Raw genomic sequence first — 20,332 nt, forward strand, 5'->3', positions numbered from 1 at the left:
CATTCTGAGAAATGCATCATTAGATGATTTTGATTTCATTGTTGTGTGCACATTATAGTATACTTACACAAACCTAGATAGTATTTCTCAATTACTTGACTTGGCCCCTTGTTGCACTTGAGAGAGACAAAGTGTATGAGGCTGCTGCCAGTGTAACATGGCATACTGTTTTACAGTAAACCTTTTTTTTTTTTTTTTTTTGGTACCAGGAATTTAATGCAGGAGTGCTTAACCACTAAGCAGCATCCCCAGCCCTTTTTATGTTATGTTTTGTTTTCTTCTTGAGATAGGGTTTCATTAATTGCTTAGGGTCTCCCTAAGTTGCTAGGGCTTGTTTTCAACTACCGATCCTTCTGCCTCAGCCTCCCAAGTTGCTGGGATTACAGACATGTGCCACCACCTCCAGTCCAGTAAATTTTTTTTTTTTTATTAAGTGGAAGGAGTATGTTTTATAATAGTGATAAAAGTATAATATAATAAACACATACACCACTGACTTAGTCATTTATTGTTACCAAGTACTGTGGGTTGTACATTGTTGTATGTGCCATATTTTTATGACTGGCAGTGTAGCAGCAACATTATCCAAACATGTGAGTAATGGATTTCTCTCTTAAAACATTATGTTGGTAGGATGTCTCTACAGGTAGATAGATAGTTTTCAGCTCCATTGTAATCTGATTAATTACTGTTGGAAAAGCAGTCCAAAATTGACCAAATTTGTGCAAGTATTTCTTTTGGGATAAATTTTGAGAAGAATTGTTTAGTCAAATGTTGGTAGATTTAGCCAAATTACCTTTAGTAACGGCCAGTTTATATTTGAACCACTAGATCATCTAAATCCCTATATCTATACAGTAATCAGCTCTGTGGCTGGAATTTAGTCCTGATACTTTTCCTTATCTCAAGATTTGAGTAGAAGGTAGAGGGTGCTTTTTTTGGCCTCTAAGGAGTTCTTTTATGAAATTGACAGTTTTAGAATTGACCCTATTAAGTTATCCTTTTTCTGAGATTAGATAAATTTCTTTAACATTTTGCTTGACTCTTTTACTGTAGTTTCTCTTTTCACACTCTTCAGATTAAGATTTCTCTCATTTTGATTGAAAACAATCCAATAAAAGGCTTAATTTGCAGTAACTGTTTATGGATCTACTTAGAATTTCACTATTGAAGTTTTATTAAAGAGCTTATGTTGCCAGGCGCAGTGGCAAATTTAAAACAGTGATAACAAGGGCTCTCGGCTTGAATTTGTTCTTACTGCATTATTTTGTATTCTCCTTTCCTTTATTCACTTCCTATATTTAAGTTTCCTTATGTATCATGGGGGATTGCTTCTCTAAATTGATGTCTCTCAGATGACTTTTCTTGATGATAATGGTTTATATACCCAAGTAAGGCATAGCTATATCTTGGTTTGTAATCCCAGCAGCTTGGGAGGCTGAGGCAAGAGGATTGAGACATCAGAGCCACCCTCAGCAAAAGCAAGGTGCTAAGCAACTCAGTGAGACCCTGTCTCTAAATAAAATACAAAAATAGGGGTGGGGATGTGGCTCACTGGTCAAGTGCCTCTGAGTTCAATCCCTGGTAACCCCCACGCTGCCAAAAACAACAACAACAACAACAACAACAAGAGTTAATTTTCATTATTGCTCAGGACTGGGTGGGAGTCTTCCTTTAGTTTTTTTATTTTTTATTTTTTCAGCCTTGGGTGGGTAGTTACTTTGGTGCTATCATTGGTCCCACAGGTTAAGATCCATCAGGCCTTGTAAAATATTTAAATGTATATATCTTATTTGTAGAGACAGAACTTTAGAGGATAATCTGTCTTGTCAAACATGCTAGATGTTGACTTCTTACTTTCCATTTTTTCCTGTTTTCTTATTTTCAGGCAGAGGTAGAGGTGAATGTGGTTTCTACCAAAGAAGTTTTGATGAAGTAGAGGGTGTGTTCGGTCGAGGAGGTGGCAGGGAAATGCATAGATCACAGAGCTGGGAGGAAAGGTAATGAAGGATTTAGATCTTGGTGTAAAGATTCCTTGGTATATAAAACGTACTTATTTTTTGCTTTCTGCAGAGAAGCCTCTGTGTAGTTACAAGGTTTTATTTATTTTTTAAATGCTGATAATTATTGAATATTAATTTGTGAAAAAAATTTAAATGATCTTTACTTAAAAGAAGATGCATACTGGCACTAAGTAATGTTAGTGCCAGTATGGATGACAGTTTGCTTTTTGATTAGTGTTCAGTGGGAAGCGTTGCCGTTTTGAAAGAGGAATTAAGAATTAATCTGCATTGTAAAAGCATCTTGTTTAACTTTATATGAAGTCTGTGCAGATGAGTGAGACAGTTGCACAAAGGTGAATGTACAAAGATGTTCACTCTGATAACATTTATACTATAAAATATTTGAAAACAGTGAAACAGACTGACATTGCCCTGATAATAATGGTATAAAATAAAATGCTATAAATAAAATACTATATAACAAAGATAAGGATGATTTTGAACATGTTTAATGATTATGGGGAAGCACATTCAGGTTCCATGTGTTTAATTAAAAGAAATAATATTCTAGGTTAATAGAAGCTGTATCTTGGTTTGTGGTGTAGTACTTTCCTTCCTATATTTTCTAAAATTTAGGCAATACCACACATTTGAAGAAAGAAAAATCTACTATTAATGGAAATACAGGAAAGTAGATGCCATGGATGGAAAGTCTATATATTATTTGCAAACCTTGTTTGAAACTTGTTTTATCTTTTCTAGGGGTGACAGACGTTTTGAAAAACCAGGGCGAAAAGATGTAGGTAAGTAAGGTTCTTGAAGTATTTTGTGGCCCTCCAAGGCTCACAGGAAAGGATAAATTTATTAAAAATTGATTCATTACCTACACCTCTCCAGTAGATGGGGTTGTAGCATTGTTTGCACTTAGAATTTTATGATTATTTCAGGTCTCCATTGCATGAAACCAGAGGTGATGAATGAACCATTTAGGATTTACTTGTTAGGTTTGTGTGTTCTCTACAAGGCCTATATTGTTCCTAAGCCTCCTGTCCCCTTTTTTTCTGCAGTACTGAGTATTAAACCTGGGGACACCCCTAACCCTTTTTAGTTTGAGACAAGGACTTGCTAACTTTCCAAGTCTGACCTTGGGCTTGTGATCCTTCTGTCTCAGCTTCCCAAGTAGATGGGATTTCAGGTGTGTGCTACTGTTCCCTGGCATTAGGACCCTGTTTTGAACTGAAATTTCAGGATAGGAATCCTAATTCCTAGGATATATAGCATCTCATATGTGAGAAGAAATAGGGAAAATGCTAGTATCTTTGCTTTAGTAGTAAAAGCTGAATCTACAATTTTTTTTTGTATGTGGTATATACTTTCTGTTTTCTCGTTTTAAGAGCAATTAAATTATATAGTTAAGATACTCATTGAAGAGGAAGAGGATAAGGGGAACAGGAATTCAGTGTTGCTGAATTAATCATGGTTTATATAAAATAATTTACTTTTTTTTTAAGAGAGAGTGAGAGAGGAGAGAGAATTTTTAATATTTATTTTTTAGTTCTCGGCGGACACAACATCTTTGTTTGTATGTGGTGCTGAGGATCGAACCCGGGCCTCACGCATGCCAGGCGAGCGCGCTACCGCTTGAGCCACATCCCCAGCCCTATAAAATAATTTATAATGTTAAGGTGGTTTTCAGACTGATTAAAGGCACTGCATTAAATACTGCCTGTAGATATTAGTATCTGAGAGAAAAAAAGCCTATTCATATTACTGTTGGGGTCATGAAAATTACCACACAATTTCTAAATTCCTCCAAGTGCCAAAAAAATTCTTCAGTGTTATTGTATGATAGTGACAAGCATTTCTCATCAAATGTGTTAAATATGTAAATACCTTTCATAGACTGATTTGCAGACTGTTTTGAGAACAAAGTAGTTATTAAACAATTTTTGCTTTATTGTTTCCATATAAAATTTATTTAAACGCATCAGTGATTTCAATTTATTATTCATTTATATGGCTTTGGAAATACTTGCTTTATATTAATGAAAAAAACAGTGCATGAGTGAGGCATGAAGAAATTTGAATCAGTCTGTGTGGATAATTTGTTGTCAGCTTTACCCATATTGTAGACTATTGGATGAATGTTATCTTGGAGGACTTGTTAGGACCTCTGCTCTCAACCTTGTCTAATTCAGTACTTTTACCAGTTAGTAGGGAGAGGCAGCGAGATTTAAATAATACATGATTTAGAAACAAAAGATTGGGTATTCTGAATTCTGATATGTTTATTAATCTGATAATGAAATAGGTGGTAATGACTGAAGAAATTTTTAGGATTAAATGAGACTGCATGAAATTTCTTCATTCAACAAATATTGGAATTCCTAATTGTGTGCCTGCCCTTGTTCTAGGCGCTAAATACATATTCCTTTTCTTTGGAAGACGTTGGTGTGATGATTAGATTTGCAAATCATTCAATGTTAAGAGGGCTAGCTATAGAGTGGTACAGTTTGGACTTGGGATCAGAATTAAGGTGGAACAAAAAACCCGAGTCTAATTAAATGGAAATTGAACAGCAGAAAAAGCTCTCTTATAAGTTACTGAATTTAAAATGTAGAGTAGCTGTGTGTAACAGCCTACTTGGGAAAGGCTCAGCTCTGTCAGCTGATAGTATGCTTCATGTTAATCAGCAGCTTGATGGTGTCCTCAAAGCTGAGTGCAGTATTTGTTAGACCTAAAGTCTCCTCAGGTGCAGAGGTCCATTGTCATTTATGTTGTCACAGGACAACCTAAACATTCTGTTTATTTCTGGGGCCACACCTTGAAAGGTCCATATATTGGAGTAGGTGGTCCAGGCATTTAAAGCCTTGTGATGAGGACTGCATAAAGAAAATGGGGCTGTTTATATAGAAGGCAAGGCTGTGGATTGGGCAGAGTGGGCAGCAGGGTTTACAGGGTCACGGTCTGCAAATATTTGCTAAATGATCATGTGAAAGAGGAATTAAGAATTAACCTGCATGAGTCTCAAGGACAGAAAGAGGCTGAAAGATGGAAGGTTCAAGGAGGAAGGTATTTGATACATTCTCTGATAATTAGAGTTGTCTGAAAATGACTAAATATCTGAAGTTTATTGATTCATATTTACACTTTGTGATAGGAATAGATGAGTGAAAGTTCTTTTTCATCATTATTTTTAGTTCTTTTGTTAATCCAACGAATTTTCCTAGCCTCCCTCTATTAAAAATAAAGGTGGTTTTCTTTGTACTCCATAGGAATAACTTTGAAGAGGTGAATTTCACAAAACCAAATTGACATGAAGTTTTCAAGAACATTAAGGAGGTTGATATGCTAGCTACTAATACAACAAAACATGGCAATTTCCACACACATAGTATATAGGTGCATGTTCTTTTTTGGGTATGGGGGGCTGGAAATTGAATTCAGGTGCACTCTACTTCTGAACCACATCTCCAGCCCAATTTTGTATTTTATTTAGAGATAGGTTCTCAGTGAGTTGCTTAGCACCTCGCATTTGCAGAGGCTGGCTTTGAACTTATGATCTTCCTGCCTCAGTTTTGTAAGTTGATGGGATTACAGGCTTGTGCCACCATGCCTAACTGCACATGTTCTTTTTTTTTTTTTTTCATAGTGGCTTTTTTTGAATGCTTTTTGATAAGATGCTCCTTCAGGTTAACTGTGCTAAGGATCCTGATCTTGTTTCATCACATAATCTTTTTGTTGAAAGTAATGTGGATTAAAAGATTATTCAGTACTAATCTAGTTCGTGCAACACTTTGATATATGAGTCACTTGTGAGATGATCTGTGACATTGAACTAAGATAATTCAAGCTTTGAAGATTCCAGAATGATTTGTTCCTTATAAAATTTTGAGATTTTCATATCATGTATTTGCCTTTTTTTTTTTTTTTTTTTTTTTGCTGCTCAGGACCTCATACCTGTGGGCAAACACTATCATTGAAATGTATCCCGCCCTCAATCCCAACCCCCTGTATTTGCTTTATATAAGAAGGGAAATGGTGGAATTACTGATAATTTGGGGTAAGAGTCATGTATAACCTTGTGAATATCCATGGACAATGTGGAGGTAGAAAAAGTCCTGTGTTGTTGGGATTGTAATTAGTAGTAATTGATTACTGCACAGGGGGAGATCAGTTCTTGTAATAATTTTGTAGTATGATTCTGTGGGGATAATATTGTAAAATGAATAATCCACACAATACCAGTAAATGAGCTTAGCCAAGTGTCATACTGACTAGTGCATTTTGGTATGAAATACTTGGGAACAGATAGAAAATTTTGGTTGTAGACTATTTATGGCAGTAAATAATATGGGTTTTTACATACATAAATCTAGAACCTTACAATTTTTAGAAACCACATGTCTTCAGTTTTTTTTAAGAGTTGTCAGACCACCTGTGTTGGTTTCTAAGATTTACTTTATATTAGTTCCAGAGTTGTCTATCTAATCATGTATGAGCTCCCTGGTGACCCAGGTTAGTGAACTGCACAGCCCTGGAAGGTAGATCTGCCTTTCGTACTTCCAAGTAGTTTTCTCCTCCTCTCCATTTTTCTGGGAGACTAATGGTCTCTGCAGAAAATCAGCTGGAGACTGTGATTTTTGTTTTGAAAAATGATGAATAGTGCATCCAAAAGCTTTCTATTCCCTGCATTGAAGTTTATGATCACATTTTTTAGTTGTAAAATATTTTTAAAATAGCATTAGTTTAACCGACAGCATTAATTTTTTTTTTTTTTTTGGTGGGGGTAATGTGTGGGGGAAGTCACATTTAGTTTTTCAGATGTCAAGTTTATGTAAAGTTTATGCATGAATTGGGTGATATGAGACTGACTTAAATGGGAACATCAAGCATCTAGAGGGAGACTCAGAGCTCAGGCCTCACACTTTGGCATGTTGTGTCACCTTGAACAGCTTCACTCAACTGTTTAAATAGTTGTCTGTGTAGGTGACATAGTGCTCTTAGGAAAAAAACATACCACGTGAGTCTTTGATACTGCGTTTATTTTCATAGGTTAGGCAAATCTTGTTAATTTATTATAAATGAAATAAGAATTCCTGCTGTTGTGTTACAATAGTTTTGGGTTGGGGAAAAAAAAAATCTGTTGGTCTGACTCCTACTTAATGAATGCCTAAGATTCTTAACTAGCAAAGTCCGTGATAATTAGGTTTCTGTGTCCTTGATATTCTTCTGCTATTATCAGTCTTAGACCACTCCAAAGTTCTTCATTATTTTCTTTTCCTTTTGGTCAAAGAGTAGAAAAATGTGACTTGCTGCTGTGCCCTGCTCTTTACAACTGCTTGCCTTTTCTCAGCTAGTATTTATTTCAAGAGATGATTCCCGCCTGGGTCATCACCAGTGGGGAAGGTTAATCTTTCGCTTTTCCACATGAGCCTGAATAAGGGAAATTTCAGAAAAGAAGAGCAGCTACAAATCTGTTTGAAATCTGATAGGGCATTGCTTTTGGTTCTTGTTTTGCTTGAGGACAGCTTCATTTTTTAACTGAAATGAAAATAATGCAAAGAAATGTCTTAAGCTGGATATAGAGAAAGTATTCATCTTAGTATATATAAATGAAAACCAAGGCAGAGAAAGCATATTTTCATGGCACATTAGACTTGGAAAGAAATAATAGAGATCATCTAGTCCAACCTCCTACTGGTGAATAAACACTCATTTTGTGTTTATAGAAAAAACTATTTGATGTTGGAAACAGGAATTTGGGTTTGAAAATACTTTGTTGCCCAATTATTTTTTGCTTTATCTATTGGAGATTTTTTCCTAGTTGACTTATATCTAACTAAACCTTTATATATCTATAAAAACTTAAACATATGCATATTTATGAACTATTTAGAGCCATCATGGTTTTTCATGTCATTGAATGAGTCATAGGGAGGAAGAGAATTTTTTGCTTAGGTTAGAAGCCATTCAGATGAATAGGTGATTATAGGTTCTAAACCATTATTTGATTATTATGCAAGTGAGTGTTAAAGCACAAATAATTTGTATCTCCTTTCCACAAATATCACCTTGAAGGTTTGGGTTAGAGCTTCTCTTACTTGCTCTGATCACTTTCTGCCACAAATACATGAATATATACATGTGTTTGGGAATCATGTTCAAATGCTTTTATGGGTTATGTATGAATCTGTGCTGTTGTTATTTTGAATTTCCATTCTAAGCCATTAAAAATTTAGGATGTGTTATGAATAAGAACCAAAGGAATAATCTTTGCTGTCTTGAAAAAATAACAGTTATAAAAGGATGTTCACTAACTATTGTGAAATCATTTTTCCACCCAGGGAGCTAGGTTTGAAATCATACTGCTCCAATTTACAGATGAAAATAAGAGATTTATGGTTGATTTTCTTACAGTTCAGTTGTGTTAAACTTCGGCCCATTTTCCATTCATTACTGGTAGCATACCACATCCTTATAAATTCATCAGCAACATTTCTGTATAAGTATCTGTCAAGTTGAATCACGTTGATTTCAGCAGATAACCACAGATACAAACTTTGAAAGGTAGAATGTTGTTTTCAGGATGTGTATTGTTAGCTCAGCCTTTGTGTGTGTGTGTGTGGGGGTATTGGCATGATTATCATGATATAATCAGAGAGATGTAATCAGCATTGAAAAAAAGAAAACATGAGATACAGTGAAGGAGAAATAGCTGCATACTGGCTGGGTATATTTAATACATTAGACAATAGGATGCCATGGATAAGTGTTACTCTGTCAGTCCTGTTTCAGAGATCTGAAAATTGTCAATGCTTTGTCCATTGATATGGATATCCATGTCAGTCCTATGTGGGCTCTTGGAGACTAGAGTAGTTGGTAGTTCAGGAACAGTCTTGTCAAAATTCTCCATCTTGACTTGATATTCACCTTTGGAGCCTCTGGTCAACAGAGATGCAAAACAGTGACGTAACATGATCTCAGAGGGTAGATAGGACGTCCTCCTTTGGCAGATTTCTCCAGTGCCTTCCTGCATTGCTGAAAGGAACACAACTAGTTCAAAGTGGGGAGGATTTTCGTGCTGGAGCAGAGTAGCCAGAGGACTCGATGGGGTAATGGAGTGGTAGTAGGTTAATGGAAAGATGAAGAATGGACATTCCTCAGAACTGATGCCATCAAGGTGGAAATCTACACTGGTCTGGTAGAGCTCTCCATTTTCTCTTTCCTGGTAGAGTACAGCTGACACCCGGACACTGGTTAAAGGGCTGGGTCGTGTGTTGGCCACTTGGAAAATAAGATTAGGCTTCCCATCTATGTGAGCTACCACTGCTAAGTCAGTAAAGCGAATTGAGAAAGCTCGATTTTTTGGCCGGGCAATCTTCGCCACAAAGGCACCTAAATTAGAAATCATTGAATATTTTTTTTAGAATGAAGATGTTAAATATCAGTGACTATTTCTGAATGAGAGGAGTATAACAAATAATTATACATTTCTTGGTGTTATGCTTTCCAGTGAGTCAGGAATTTAACTATTTTTATTATTATTATTTTGGATGGTCCCAATTGCCTGAAGAATTTTTCAGAGTATACATACATTTCTTTTAAAAAGCCATGATTTCAAAATGGGTAGACAGAATTGATTTTGTAACATAAAATGTAAAACTTTACACTTAGTTTCTTAGAGTCAAAGAATTGATCCTTACCTATATTCATACCCTTACTTTAAAAAAAATTATACAAAATAAATGCAATTTGGTTGCAACCAGATGATTTCAAGTTGGAATGGAGCTAGAATGATTCAAAGTAGAATGATTTGAGGTAGGAGGGGATCAGTACAAAGAGTGATGTACACTAAAGAATTTTTAAACCTTGAAACTTATAACTCTTTTTGTTTGCTGAAGACTCTGGCTATAAGGGGATTTTAGGACACCACTCAGGTACATCTTCCTGTGACCCTAGCTATAGAGGAGGGTTTCTTAACCACTTTTGTGCCAATAGATTTCATTGGCAGGCTGGTAAGACCCGTACAACCCTTCCAGCCTCAGTAATATAGAGAGACCCTAAGCAATGTAGTGAGACCCTGTCTCAAAATAAAAAAGGACTGAGGATGTAGCTCAGTGGTCAAGTGCCCCTAGGTTCAATTCCCAGCAAACCCCCACCCCCGCCAAAAAAAAAAAAAAAGTAAAGTGAATACAGAAGAAACAAAGTATACTGAATTCAGTTAAATGTTCTAAAAAACAATGTAATACTAAATGTTCTTTAATAATGCATTAAATAACAAAATCTAGCAGTGGATTTAACACTGTGATTTTGAAGTATTATTGCTTGATATTTTCAATAATCTGTAATTTCTGTTTTATCACAGTTACTGGTAGCAGTGGACACTATTGTTTTTTATTGCCTACATTCACAATTGAAGGAAATGCCAAGTTTAGTTAAGGGTTAGTGCAAAAATTTATAAGTTTTTCCCATCTAAATTCACAGATTCCTTATTTTATCCAAGAACTGACCCGGTGTAAGGACTTTTTTGGAAGTTAAGTGATTTGTTTCAGGTGTAGAGCCTATTGCTAACACGCTGTGACTTCATTCTAGATCACCCTGTGGAAGGCCAGTGCTTACCTTCTCAGATTAGTTTTGGATAGAATGTTAAAGCCAGTTTTTCTGTTCTTTCTTTTTTAATTGTATATGTCACATAAAAAGGACACAAGCTCTACTTTTAAAGAGTCTTGCATGTTAAGCGGTTTATAAGCAAGATTTCATGATCTTTATGGCCATATTTTCAGTGAATTTTGTTTAAGATGTACTTATATAACTTGTTTTCTAACATATAATGCTACCTGTGGTGCTGTGCGCTCACTAATGTTGAGTAAATGTTGAATAGATGATCTCAGAGGAAAAAATTCTAGCACAGTGAAAAAGAAAAAAAAAATCAAATTCCTGTTAGGTAACATGACTGTCAAAATATTCATTGAATGTATTTATTCACTTATTTAACAAAATGATTAGCTTATGCAAAAAAAAAAAACTACTTGTGGACCTTTCTGTTAATACTTTTTGCTCATAGGATATTCCTATAAATTAGTGTCAGAATGATCCCCATTCTCTCCCCACATTTTTCCCTTAAGTAGTTTCAGTAGGTAAAATATAAGTATTGCATCAAATTCCTTTTACAGTCTATTGTTTGATCCTAGACTACTTTTTTTTTCTTTCTTAGGCATTACCTGCTAATTATATGAATAAATTACTCTATATCAGAATCACTTATAACTGACTATGCCCTTTCCAAAATGCTTGCGCTTTTTTTTTTTTTTTTAAGAATAAAGACAATTACCTGTGATAAAAGCCTCTAGCATGAGGCCTAGGAGCATTTGTATGGCAAGTAAGGCGATTGCACTTGGACAGTCACCACTGGGGAACATGGTACCATAACCAATTGTGAGTTGTGTCTCCAGAGAGAAGGAGAATGCAGCTGTGAAACTGGTGATGTACTTGACACAGATAGTGTGGTTTTCAGGTGGGGCATCATGATCTAGTTCCAGATCACCATTCATCTCAGCTAGAACATACCAGAGCACTGCAAAGACAAGCCAGTGGACAACAAAAGAAGCAGAAAAGACCAGCATCACCCAGCGCCAGCGCATGTCCATTAGGATTCCCCATGCATCTCGGAGATACGCAAGACCTCTTTGAGCACCATCCATCTGAAGTGTGCTGTGGCCATCTTTGGTGACCATCCTTCGGTATCTCTGACTTAAGAGGGGAGCAATGACTTTGCAATTACTGCTTTCCATTTCAGGCTGTAATTCTCTGAAATCAAGAGTAAATTAGTCAGCCCTTTTATAGTTAATATTCATTAATTTGAAACCTTCTTCATTTTCTGCTTTCTTGAGAATGCCTCTCTTGACTATAACTTGGGCAGACTTTCCCATTCCATAAGGGAGCATTTACTGACTGAGTCATTAATTTGGTAGTTAATCATATTTTACCCAAGGGTATTCTTACCATTTCCCTGAATGGCCGTTAAAATATTGTTCGATATTTTAACATTTTCTAAGTATATTGTGGAATTCCTGAAGTGAGTAAGGATTATGTTTGTGCCTATTTAACACTCTTATACCTTCTTTGCACAAGTCCAAACATCAAGTATTTAATGCTTTGAGCAAATAGTATGTGTAAATTAACAGCTTTTCTTAAGTGTGAATAATTCATAATTAAAAGGAATATATTTAAGCATATAAATATTCTTCTTTGTGAATAAATAGAAATCATTTGGAAATACTATTAAACTGTGTGCAAAACTTCTGAAGCCAATCTAGTACTAGGATAAGACATGTTTGTGATAAGCTTTTAGAGGTCCACAGTTCTAATGTCCTTATTGCCTGTTGTAATTAGCCTGTTCATAATGGGTTTGTTTTGTCACTCTGTAGAGATATTCATGGATTGTTGTCTTTTTGAATATTCTAGGTTCTGACTAGATTGCTGGGTGGAGAGAGAATTGTTTTCTTTGCAAAATAAAAAAATTCAAGGTAGGACATTTCTAGGTAGCATTTATTTTGCTTTTTTTTTTTTTTTGTAATTCTGGGAATTGAACCCAGGACCTTGCACATGCTAGGGAGATGTTCTACTATTGAATTGTAAGCCCAGACTTAGTAACATTACCTTTGAAATAAGTAATCCAGAGGAAAAGGTTTCCAGAATTAATGAATCAGAGTAATCATTAAGGGGTCAAGTGGCAGTCTTATATAGGTAATAAGATAATGAGTTTTCTGCTGAACAGTTTTCATCAGTGGTTATGCTTTTGTCTGTGTTGTGAATAGAAATATAATATGTGCCTTCCTTGTGACTATCCTTGCATGTATGACGCTTGTCATACATGCAAGGATAGTCACAAGGGGACTCCCTGGAACACACCAGAAAATGTATAGCCTGTTGCTTGAGTCCTCCTTTTGTTTCCTGCAGGCAGGTAGCATTAGGAGTTTCTGTTTGACTCTTCTTTCAGAAGTAGATACTTTTGGGGATATTGCATACCCTTTCTTGCCTTTTGAATGATGCTTAGGAAGGGCCTTTGAACACTTGTGGAGCAAGGCTATCATATGGGTTTACTAGATCTTTTTGGGTCTTGGGACTTTGGGGCTGTGGAGGTGGCCTTTCTGTGTTGTTGGAATTAGACAGCTTTCTCTTTTGTGCAGCTTTCTATTTTTTCCAGAGGTTAATTTAATATTTTTTCAGGGACACTAGAGACAGTCTTTTGTATTTTCCTTAGGTTTGAACTACTGGTTGAACACTAGGATGATTGTTCATTTTATTTAGATTCGTCATTTTAGTTTTATATTACAGATTTTTTAAAAGTCTTTTTTTATTTGTTGGTTGGTTTGTGAGTGTTGCACATTGAACCCGCATGTGCTAGACAAGTGCTTTATCACTGAACTAGGTTCCCCAGTCCTTGTGTTAATGTTTTGTAACTTATTACCCTGGCAAGTTATCATAATTATTTTATCTAGTATATTTTTTACTTGGCTTTTTTTTTTTTTTTTTGGCACTGGGTATTGAACCATGGCTAGGTCCACACTACCACCAAGTCACACTCCTAAGCTATATCCTTATTTTGTTAGGCTCTTTTTTGTTGTAGTTTTGTGGTGCTGTGAATCTAACTCGGAGCCTCACACATGCTAAGCAGATTCGCTCTATCATTGTACTACATCCCCAGCCCCATTGTGGTTGCAACTGCCTTGAGTTCACTTGATGATGGAATGATGCAGAGGATGCAGGGATGCCAGAGAAGTATAGTACCCAGAGTTCTGGTGTGGGTAGCAGATGAGCGGGGACCTAAGGATGCTCTCAGTGGCAGCTCTTGAATTAGGAAAGAGAGTGTTGGGAGAGTGGGGGCACATGGAACAGAATGGTTAGGCTGTTGGCCAGAACTGCGGGCCAGCCACACACAGATCTTTGAGGGCTTACATAGATATATTTTCCTTTGTGCAAAAGTCTAGGAGGTCCTGGATGACCAGGCCCAGGCCAAGACCTTTGCCCAGAAGCTGACAGCTTGAGCAGTGGGCAACTGCAGGTGCTCTCAAGCTGGCCTGGTCCCAGCCTCCAGCCAGCCCGGTGGCCCTAGGCCCAAAAGGAAACTTCCATTTTTTGAGTATGGCATCTTCAGAGTTGTGTGAGGCTGCCTTATTTGTCATCCCAGGTGGCTTCTCCTTGTTCCCTCCTGTAGTTCCCACTTAGGGATAGGTAGGAGAGGTATCTGATCCCAGGGCCAGGGACATCCAGCCTGATGCTCACCCCACCCAGCCCTACCCTGCTGGATGTGGAGGACAAGAGTCCTTGAGTATCAGATTTCCAGCTCCCCAGTCCAGCCACACCCTGAAGAACTCAGGGTCAGGTGTTTTGTCTGAACCTGGTGGGAGGGGGCAACAGTGCCTCTGGTGTTACCTGCAGGCCTCCTCCAGAAGGGCGGGCTACCCCAGGACTTAGCTGGGTTGTCTGTCCTCCCTGAGATCCCTTCCCCCAGACTGCCACAGAGGTAGAAATAAGGCTGAGGGGTCAAAAGCTGGAGAGGAAAGCAAACGGAAAGGGCAGAACTAGGAACCACAGCCCTCCCTAACCCTCACCAGGCCCAGAGCTTGGAATCCGGTCTCAACCTCCTGACCTCAAGAGCCCCTACACTTGGTGGCCAAAGCCAAGGTCGTAGCTTTCCATTCTGTTTGTGTGTGCTGAAGCTTTGGCCATTTTGGGGGGATTTTCCCTGGAGGGCTTGGGGTAGGGAGCATGACTCAGCAAGCACTTTTGTGGTTCCTTCCACAGCAGCCCAGAGATCCAAGCCACATACCCAACTTGGGCCCAGGCTGATGGTGGTGTGGGGGCTGGTTGAGGGACTTTTAGGTGCAGATATTGGGGGTTGGTCCCACTTATGTCCTGATAGTACTCATGTACTTCTGTTCCAGGAGTTCCAGCTTAAGGGCAACACCCAGAGAGAGGGTCACAGAAGGGAATGCCTGGAGCCCTTAGGAGAACAGGGTGGGTAGCCTGCCCCACAATTCCAAGTATGGTAGCTGGCTAGGGGAAGCCCAGGCTGCCAACTCAGGGGAAGGGGCCGACCCCTCACCCCTCAACAGGCAATGGCTCAGCTCCTTATCAGGAAGGACCTGCTACTGGAATGGTAAACTCAGGCACCCTAGCATCTAATCACAGAGTCCTATAGGAAGTACCTGAGAGAGGTCTTAGGGCTGGGGCCAGGCAGGTAGCCCAAACCAGCCCTGGCTTCTGCAGCCCACATCTAGCCCAGACCCGTCTCCACATAGCACAGAGCACTCTGGGGTCTGAGCCTGGTGTTCCTAGCCCAGCTCATATCAAGGGTGTTGTTGCCCATGACAATGGTGACAGCAGTTGTGGCCCAGCCTGCTCATCTCAGGCAAGAGCACTCTGGATCTAAATGTTTTAAAAGACCTGGTCTCTGTCCTTTTAGCAATAAGAACAGCAATAATAATAATAACAAAATCTTCATAGGCACTATGCTAGGTGTTTTTAATCTTGCATTATCTCTGAATCTTTATTTCAGGAAGATAGACATTAACTGTCCCTATTTTTCAGATAAGGCCACCTGGACTTAGAAATTTATGCAAGATAAATGAGTGCTTTGTATTATTTGAATTATTATCTCAAGTCTGCCCAAGTGCAAAGCCAGTTTAAAAATTTTTTTAAACTATAAGAAGCTGTGTATTCATAGTTTGATCAAATAAAAATCCTTCCTAAGATGATTGGTATTATATTGTAAAGCTAGTCTTCAGTAGCCAGAATTTTAGCACTTTTAGTTGATGCTCCTTTTGACCCTCAAACTCAAATAACTAACCTAACCATTGTTACCTTTATACATGATTCTTATGACAGTAATGGTTAATAATAGAAGTTAGTATTTGTTATTTGACAGAAATCATAGCAAGTACTTCACAGGTATTTTGCTTATGTGAAGGCAATAGGCATAGAAGAAGCTCTCAGTAATTGTAAATTGCCTTATTGTTATTAATGTTTCCTTACTCTCATAGTAAAAAATTCCATTATTATTCCCATTTACAGGTAATGAAACTGAAGCACAGTGAATTTCCCTAAGATCACAAAGGTAGTAAGTGGTGGGTGTTAATCTAGAGCCGCTGATACATTGCCTCAGAAACAGACGTTTGACCCGGGTTAGCCTTTGTGAAAAACACAGTGTTCTATTTGATTAGTTTTGTTCAAGAGCCTCTACAGAATTATTTGTTCTTCAGGAATGCTTATTAGGTTCAGACCTTTGATTTGAAGGTAAGAACTGAGTTTTCACTTAAGGAAGACTTCTTTGAAGACTTAGAGGTTAATCAGAATTATTAGTTTAGTTGTATTTTGCAGACCAGTAAAATTAAACAGTGAGAAGAGGAGAATTATTATGTAGCATTGCTAGGTTTATATTTTGCCAGGTGAGTAGATAATTTTAAAAACAATGCTATTAGCATACTTTTATCAAAGAAACTATTTTGACACTCGAAGAGGAAGGATATAACAATGAAAGACTAGTTCGCTCTTTTTACAGAGAGTACGAACACTGTTGTCCTTCATGCCTTGCTTCCTCCCATGTGGAAGCCCTGCTGGTGCTGGCTGCTAGTGCTTGGTCTGCTTTTGGAACAAACCACTCTCCTGTGAATACTACTAAATGCTCAGTGTTTGAAAAAAATCTTAAGAAGATCTCCACAATTATTCTTGATTTCAGCCTATTTTGTTCTTGAACGTTCTAAGATTTAGAGAGCCTTTCTATATACTCTGTACTTTACAAAGTTAATTATTCTCATTCAAGTTTCTTCAGGACCATTACTTATTATCTACAGTTTTTATAGCAGTCTTAATCTAGATTCTTTAAAATTTCATTTTTTTCTGTAGCAACTAAATAACATGGAAAAAGACATGACCAGGAAAATCCGAAGGCCATTATCAAAATAGTGAAGCAGTATCTTTTTTTTCCCCACATAAAACTTTGCTGTATCTTGTTTGGATTGTGTTGAGAGAAATAAGATTTCTATTCTCACCTAACAGTTTACCCTGGATAACTATTCAGTGGACTCATGTGGTGTCCTATAAAGAACACAAAACAAGGGTTATGGCTATCAGGTTCTGTTTCTGTTGATTACGAAGGTGTGTCATCTTGGGCAAGCCACCTGGTCCTCTTGGCCAGGTGTCTTTAGGTTTAAACAAAGAAAGGGTGCGAGAGGGGGAATTAAACACTATTCTTTAAAGCCTTGTAAGTTTGTAAACTTATTCCTAATTCCTTCAGCTGATTCAGAGATTTCATTCATTTTTTTTTCTATGATTTTTCCATCTGCTTACAGTTTTAAAAATTATATTATTGTTGCCTGATATATATAGGATTTCCCATCAATTTAAAAAGTGTCTAATGAATATACAATATGTGTATACTATTATAATTCTAAGTTAATTTTATCCCCCCCACACACAAGTGCTTTTTAATGTATTTATTTTGGTTTGTATTTATATGATACTGATCAACTAATCTCAATAGAAAATAGAATGGAATATTGGAAAAGTTTGCTTGCAGTTCTATGTGTGGGCTGTAAAATATTTGCCCATTTTTAAATTGTTTGGTAGAAAAAAAAACAGTACTTATTTTAAAAGTGATAGTTGAAAAAGCTTCATTAGTCATCAAAATAATGTTTTCATTCTACTCATTTGATTGTAGCCCTTAAAATTATGTATTTTCTATTGCCGTAACTTAAAGTAGTTCTGCAGTTCTTATGAAGCAATTAAGATCCAGGACATACTTAACAAATGTTAAATGAATATGATATTTGTTCACATCTGATGTTAACACTTTAAGACTATATTGAGAATCTTATAATCATCTCTCCTGCCGTAATTAGGGCAAACAGTGTGAATTCTAACCCTATTATATAAGCTCATTCTTCCTTTCATATTTTTATTTTTCAAAAGCATCCACAAATTTTAGTAAAAATTCCTTTCTTTAAAAGAACTTTAAAATTAGAATATTCATCACTTTTTCATGGATTGAAAAAGCTAAAACAAAGTGATTTATTCTTTAGGCATTTTGGTGTGTGCCTATAATCCCTTCCAAAAGACATTTATTATTATTTTTTAAGCCACTGAATTTAATTTAGGGTCTTTCTCTTTGAATTTATATATTTTAAAAGAGAACTAGTGTACCTACAATAAGATAATTAAGAGAACTGCCAGTAGTGCTTTCAGTAGGGCTGTTATTCCAAATTTAAAATTTAAGGAAAAAGAAAATAAAGAACCTTAATGTATGAACCTACAGGTAATTATTTTAAAAATCTATTGGAATTAGTCTAGCTCTGTTTCTGTTTGATGGTAATTGTTTTTAAAATCTATTGGAATTAGTCTAGCTCTGTCTCTGTTAGGTGGTCAATTTCTTTCCCTGTTCCACTTAAGGAAAGAAATAATATTATTTCATGTACTCACCAGTTCTTTTGTGGGTCAGTCTGTATACCAAGGTAGGTCCTAAGGAGGCTTGCACAATCTTTCTTTTTGGTTAGGTAGTTTAAATCTACAAGTCTAGTTTGTAGGTTCTCTTCTTGGACTGGCTTTACAGCTTACATTCCTGTGTTTATAATGTTGTGGGGGCTGGTTTCAGCTGAAGCTGATGTGATTGGTCACTTAGTCTGCAGGGGGGCCAATTAGCTCTGATCATGTGGAAAAGAATGCTGGTTTGTTAGGAGGTCTTTCTTTACCCAACACAAACCTTAACAACTCTGGAGAAAGCCTCCAGAACTGACTTGGAGAAGGGGTGCATTTTTTCCCTCTAATCAGGACCGGTTTTTAGTAAGTTTGCATAATCTTACTTAAGAGTTTATTTGAAAGTTCAAAGGGATAAAATTCCCTGCAAGATTTCCTTTCAGCCGTCTTTCCTTATATAGCATGTTAAAGTGTGAGATATCTCCTTCACTAATCTTTTTGTTTCCATCATTTCTTTGGGGTAGATATGTTTATATAAGGCAGGGTATTTAGTCATAAATTAATAATAATTTTTCTTTTTCTGTCCCATCTCATCAGAATTGCTTCTATTAATTCCAGAACTAGCAATATAGGTGGTTGAGTTAACTGAAACCTTTTTCCCCTTCCTTTTTTAATTCAAGGAAGCAGACTTTTTAAGAAGACTGCATAAAAAGACCTTGACTTGGGAATAAAAATAATTGTTTATTGCTTTGTACTTATCTTTAAACAGCACACCATGGAGTATTACGCAGCACTAAAAAAATGACAAAATCATGGCATTTGCAGGGAAATGGATGGCATTAGAGCAGATTATGCTAAGTGAATCTAGCCAATCCCTAAAAAACAAATGCCAAATGTCTTCTTTGATATAAGGAGAGCAACTAAGAACAGAGCAGGGAGGAAGAGCATGAGGAAAAGATTAACATTAAACAGAGAGGAGAGGTGAGAGGGAAAGGGAGAGAGAAGGGAAATTGCATGGTAATGGAAGGAGACCCTCATTGTTATACAAAATTACATATAAGAAGATGTGAGGGGGAAGGGAAAAAAACAAGGGAGAGAATTGAATTACAACAGATGGGGTAGGGAGAGAAGATGGGAGGAGAGGGGAGGGGGGATAGTAGAGGATAGGAAAGGTAGCAGAATAGAACAGTCACTAGTATGGCATTATGTAAAAACGTGGATGTGTAACTGATGTGATTCTGCAATCTGTATACGGGGTAAAAATGGGAGTTCATAACCCACTTGAATCAAATGTATGAAATATGATATGTCAAGAGCTTTGTAATGTTTTGAACAACCAATAAAAAAAAAGAAAAAAAAGCACACCTGTTTCAAGGAACTGAAGAACTTTCTTAAAGCTTGTTTTAGTAATATTTAGAGGATGTTTCCATGAAGTGAGATGAAGTAGAGTAAAATATAGTGTTCAAGGTATATAAAATTTTACTCAACACTTAGATAATGTTTAGCTGGAAATGTCTGTGATCCAGCTTGTAGCAGCTTCAAAGTGAACTGAGTATGGCTTTGTGTAATGCCTTAGTGAGCAGTACTTTTCTCCTCCTCTGTTAGCTGCTGATTTTAAAACTTTGATCAAATGTCACATGTAAGAGGATCTGAGAAACAAAGACTGTGATTGTTCAAAGTAAAATCAAGGAAGGCCTGCTGGGAAAATTATTAATGTAGACTAATATAATGCTACTTAAGGAAATCCGCCTTTGTAGATTCCTCTCCTTTCCCCCACAATTTAAAAAATATATTAATTCTTTCTTTGTTTTATTAATGCCAAACATTTCAGTACAAGTTCAGACACAGCATTG

The 20,332-nt window shown here is 36.9% G+C and overlaps 2 protein-coding genes across 10 annotated transcripts in view; one reads left to right on the forward strand and one right to left on the reverse strand.

Annotated features, from left to right (window-relative positions):
- The window catches only part of GIGYF2 (GRB10 interacting GYF protein 2), a 131,746-nt gene that overhangs the window by 50,773 nt on the left and 60,641 nt on the right, over positions 1-20,332 (forward strand). For all 7 annotated transcript variants that reach the window (XM_081261809.1, XM_081261810.1, XM_081261807.1 and 4 more), the window contains 2 exons: positions 1,889-2,000; positions 2,766-2,806. In XM_081261809.1, the coding sequence (XP_081117935.1) occupies positions 1,889-2,000; positions 2,766-2,806 (153 nt within the window). The remainder of the gene's footprint in view (positions 1-1,888; positions 2,001-2,765; positions 2,807-20,332) is intronic.
- KCNJ13 (potassium inwardly rectifying channel subfamily J member 13) lies at positions 8,109-18,692 on the reverse strand. Of its 3 annotated transcripts, XM_081261811.1 has the most exons (3): positions 18,486-18,692; positions 11,338-11,813; positions 8,109-9,401 (listed from the first exon to the last, which is right to left on the reverse strand). In XM_081261811.1, the coding sequence occupies exons 2-3, from the start codon at positions 11,795-11,797 to the stop codon at positions 8,779-8,781; spliced, it is 1,083 nt and encodes a 360-aa protein (XP_081117937.1). In that variant the 5' UTR covers positions 11,798-11,813; positions 18,486-18,692; the 3' UTR covers positions 8,109-8,778. The 3 variants fall into 3 exon arrangements, with proteins under 3 accessions (XP_081117937.1, XP_081117938.1, XP_081117939.1); XM_081261812.1 differs by lacking the exon at positions 18,486-18,692 and having other exon boundaries at positions 11,338-12,107; XM_081261813.1 differs by lacking the exon at positions 18,486-18,692 and having other exon boundaries at positions 9,213-9,401; positions 11,574-12,107.

The sequence above is a fragment of the Spermophilus citellus genome (assembly GCF_964194105.1).
Source record: "Spermophilus citellus genome assembly, chromosome: 11".
Lineage (NCBI taxonomy): Eukaryota > Metazoa > Chordata > Mammalia > Rodentia > Sciuridae > Spermophilus > Spermophilus citellus.